Raw genomic sequence first — 4357 nt, 5'->3', positions numbered from 1 at the left:
TGAAAAAATTGTTGGCGGTTTTAGCGGCCAATAAACTTACCGACGAGTATTTTTTTGACCGATTTTGACTGTCAATTGGCCTCTAATAAATTATAAACTTGTTGGCCCCTTTTAATTGTTCTTCAAGGCTTTTGGCCACCATGAATTTGATGTTTTCATGTAGTAACAATGTTTTCTTGATTATTCTTGAGGGCTTTTGGGCCCCCACAAATGTCAATGAGACTTATTTATTTACCAATGGAAACAATTAGTCTTGAGAAATCATAATGTATATATATTGCTGAAATAATTTCAGTTAACTAAATACAACAGAGTTAGCTGTCCATATATATAGGACAACAACATACAATCCAAAATCATAGTAAAGAAAGAAAAAAAAAATCATTACTAGATTAATTGGGTCCCAATTCATCTAGCTATACATCAGGTATTATATTGATATAGTCAATTAATCAACACTTAAAGTAAGACACTAGATATATGTGATTTCTTATATTGTAATTAAAAATCAGCTACATATTAAGTAGCTCGAACAAGTGGTGAATGAGGCATTGGTGAATGAGGAGACATCATGTGAGGAGACATAACCTTCTCATCAAACCTTCTTGAAGAAAAGCTAAGTCTTAGGTTACTCTTCCAACGTTTGATTTCCATATTTTTCCCTTTGTCTCTACCATTAACAAATGCTCTGATTCTCATCAATGCAATTTCAACAGTTTCATGATCCATGTTAGCAAAACAAACTCTGTACCAACCAGGCTCAGAGCAATCAAAAGCCGAACCCGGCGAAACATTAAGTTTCACTTCATTGATAATCAAACGCCACAGTTTCATTTCACCTTCAAATGTTTTCTCTTTCAATAAACTCCTCAAATTCATCCAAAAGAAAAGCCCTGCATTACTTGGTAAGCAAGTAATGTTGACTTTTTCAAGTCCCTTTGTGAAAAATTCGCGTCTTTCCCTTAACCTTCTCGAACTCTCAGCCAAAAACTTATCCACAAATTTATTGTCGGAAAGCATTGCGGCTAGAAAATGTTGTGTCTGCGATGAGACTAATCCAAAACTCGACATTTTTCGACCGCAATTCACAACTTCATTGTTGTACGAATAAACTAAACCGACTCTGAAACCTGGAAGTCCCATGTCTTTTGATAAACTATAGATAATATGAATGAGGTCTTTTTTGCATTCTTCCATTTCTTGTATAACTTCCGCGACACTTACGTATTTCGGAGTGTCGAAAACTGTGCCAGAATAGATTTCATCACACACTAAATGAATGTTGTTTTCATTGATGAAACTAACTATGCTCTTTAATGTTTCTTTCTCTATTGTTGTTCCTAGAGGGTTTGATGGATTTGTTATGATTAACCCTTTCACATTGATGTTTCCTTCTTGTGCTTTCATATAAGCTTCTTCAAGTGCTTCTCTTGTTATCTTAAAATTGTTTGAGCTATGACATTGGACAGGAATTAGTTGCACACCGGTTCTCCAACACAAATCACGAACAAATCTGTAATAACACATGCAAAACATGTTTATTAGTCAAATTTAAAATGTTACATTTTATCTTATGTTAAACACATGAAGAAAAAAATTGATATAGCACACTGAATAGAGATAAGATCTGAATAAAGTTTATAAAAAGTTATTTCGACACACATTGTGCTGAGAGGACTATTTTAATATATATCTCATTTTGTCTTGTTAAAAAAAGAGTTTACATAAAGTTTAGACAATCATTGACTTATTATCGATTTCGACAAATTAGTGAATTAGGTCCAAAAGATAAGTTAAGTGGTATTTGTAAAATTTGCCACTTCTTAATTAAGTCATAATATTGTACAAATCCAAATCCTTTATGGTCCTTATGGTCAAAACACAAAAATATAAAGTTGACTATAGATTTTTCAACATACTTGTTACTTAAACAAACTTAAAGTATGATAATTTTTAGAGAAATAGTTGATTGTAAATCTGAACTTTGATCTAAAGAAAGAGTGAGAATCTTAATTATGTGATTTAAGAATATATTATTCAATAGTACATGCGATGAAATTTCTTTAATTAAGAAAAGTTGGATTTTCCTTGTAAATCAGATCTCTGACCATGCGTGCAAAATTTCCAAGTTGTGTTATATTTGGCTGCGTTATGTTCTTATAATTCTATAAGTTGAATAAAAGATGACTTTACAATGATGTGGCCATGGTTTCAAAGGTCAATGAAAAGTGTCAACTTAAACTTATTATTTTTTGAATTAAATATTGGCAACACATTAATGAGGCTGTAGCAGCCTGCTGGCAAATTAATTAGCAATTTCATTTTTTCCGCAAATAAAAATAATTTTTCAATGTACCAAATTTTGTGTTAAAAATTATGAATAAAGGGTAATTTTTTCTTTTGAAGTTTTTTTTTTTTTTTTTGACAATGTTTTTTGAACTTTAGAAAAACAGATATTGGTAAGCAATTCTAGTGCAAGAATAATTAAATGTAACTAGTAAATCTTATGTCTTACTTCTTTTTTTTTTGGGTACATAATCTTATGTCTTACTATGTAATCAAAAAACTGTGATTGTTAGACCTCCGAACCAGATTAAACCGATGATGAAAGAAAAAAAATAAAAAACTAATTATGTCTTAAGTATTGTTTTTGACAACTAATAATTTAGGATTTTTTTTAATTCTTTGTTAAAATTACTTCACCTAATTAACTTACTGAACCAAATGATGTATGCAAATTATTTCAGTTTAAAACCTTAAAAGTCATGAATGAATGAAGAGCATGTCAATTTTTTTCTCTCTTTTGTTTTTAAAGCTATAGTACACTTAACATTTTTTGAAAGGGTAGCATTTAAATGAAGCCAATTGGGTTCCTTTTAAATTAAAACAAAATATTTATTACACTATGCTAGATTTAAATTTTGTCCACTTTGAAGGTGTGTGAGAAATAGTGAAGATACATTGAATAAAAACATATATATAATGTATAATAAATGAAAAGAAAGGTTACATACGCTGGATAATAAGGGCTAGGAACCAAAAAAGCATCACCAGGATCAGCCAAACAGAACATGATTAATTCATTTGCTCCTGTTGCTCCACCACTCATAATTATACGGTCAGGATCAAATCTTACCCTACCACCTCTCACTTTTGACATGAAATTTGCCACAGCCTACACAATATTAAAATATGAAACATGTTATACTTTACAACATTATGATATGATGATACATTTATTTATTTATTATAGTGAAACTATATATAATATATTTGAGTTCTTTTTAATATTGCTTACATTTCTGAATTCTGGCAATCCATGATAGTCTTGAAAATTTGCAATATTTCTGAATTCATTCACACCTTCTGGAGTGCAAATTGATGCCTTTGGATTGTTCCTTATCCACTCTTCAATTAGATCAAAGCAAAGCTGGAAAATTTTAAAAAAAAATCATATATTAGCCAAATTAATTACTACCTACATCTCATTGTGTCACAAAATATTGTACAATTTACAAAATATATAACAATATTTCAAAAGTAACTATGCCCTCCAATCAAGACATTTGTCAAAATAATGCTAATAATCTTTTGTGAAAAAAAAAATTACACTCATAATATATGATATATAATAATATACCTGATTCTCAGCAAGACCCATTTGGATAACCCCTTGAGGATTTTTTGAAGGGTGAAATGGGTTTGATTCATAAGCTTTCCACCCATCAAAATAAGGAGAATTTTCACCATGTTTATCATTGGTAGCAATCTTTGATAAAAGCTGGTGATTCTTATTTTCCAAAGACATGTTTAGTTTATATATTCTTGTTTATATTTTGTTTGTGTAGTTGTGTTTTTGGGAGAGGTATAAGGTCACTCTAAGTTGTGATTGTATTATATTATGTGTTGCAAAGAGATGTTGGGAATTTGGGAGAGAATTTGTGGGAATTTATAAGAGGGGAGTGTGTGAGTGATTAATTAATGTGGCAAATTGTATGGTGGAAAAGTCTACTTCAAACGTGTCATAAAAAATGACCAAGACCAACCCTCAAAGCAAAAAATTAAATTAAATATTTAATGAAATAAATAATAATGGGTTTTTCATTGTGTTGGTCAAAGAGCATGTAGTGCATGCTTGCGTGTGTCTTACGATATCTCAATTGGCATCTCGTTCGTGTGCAAATATAGGTGCAAACGAAATAGAGTAACCAAGAAAATCAAAATCAAAATATTTTTTCATTTATGGAACACTGAAATTAATTAGCTAATTTGGGTTATTCATATCACTAGACCCTTACCCGTGCGATGCATGGGTGTGATGCGCTGTTTTATATTATAACATAGAAAAATTGAAACT

At 30.5% G+C, this 4357-nt stretch overlaps 1 protein-coding gene across 1 annotated transcript; it reads right to left on the bottom strand.

Moving 5' to 3' along the window:
* Positions 1 to 247: 247 nt before the first annotated feature.
* On the bottom strand, positions 248 to 3968 carry LOC123889803 (1-aminocyclopropane-1-carboxylate synthase 2-like). The gene is made up of 4 exons (XM_045939301.1): positions 3641 to 3968; positions 3299 to 3430; positions 3015 to 3175; positions 248 to 1513 (listed from the first exon to the last, which is right to left on the bottom strand). The coding sequence occupies exons 1-4, from the start codon at positions 3806 to 3808 to the stop codon at positions 520 to 522; spliced, it is 1455 nt and encodes a 484-aa protein (XP_045795257.1). The 5' UTR covers positions 3809 to 3968; the 3' UTR covers positions 248 to 519.
* Positions 3969 to 4357: the final 389 nt, after the last annotated feature.

This window comes from Trifolium pratense, linkage group LG6 (genome assembly GCF_020283565.1).
Source record: "Trifolium pratense cultivar HEN17-A07 linkage group LG6, ARS_RC_1.1, whole genome shotgun sequence".
Classification (NCBI taxonomy): Eukaryota; Viridiplantae; Streptophyta; class Magnoliopsida; order Fabales; family Fabaceae; genus Trifolium; species Trifolium pratense.
Note: the sequence above shows the minus strand (reverse complement) of the source record. Positions and strands in the feature narration are given on the sequence as shown.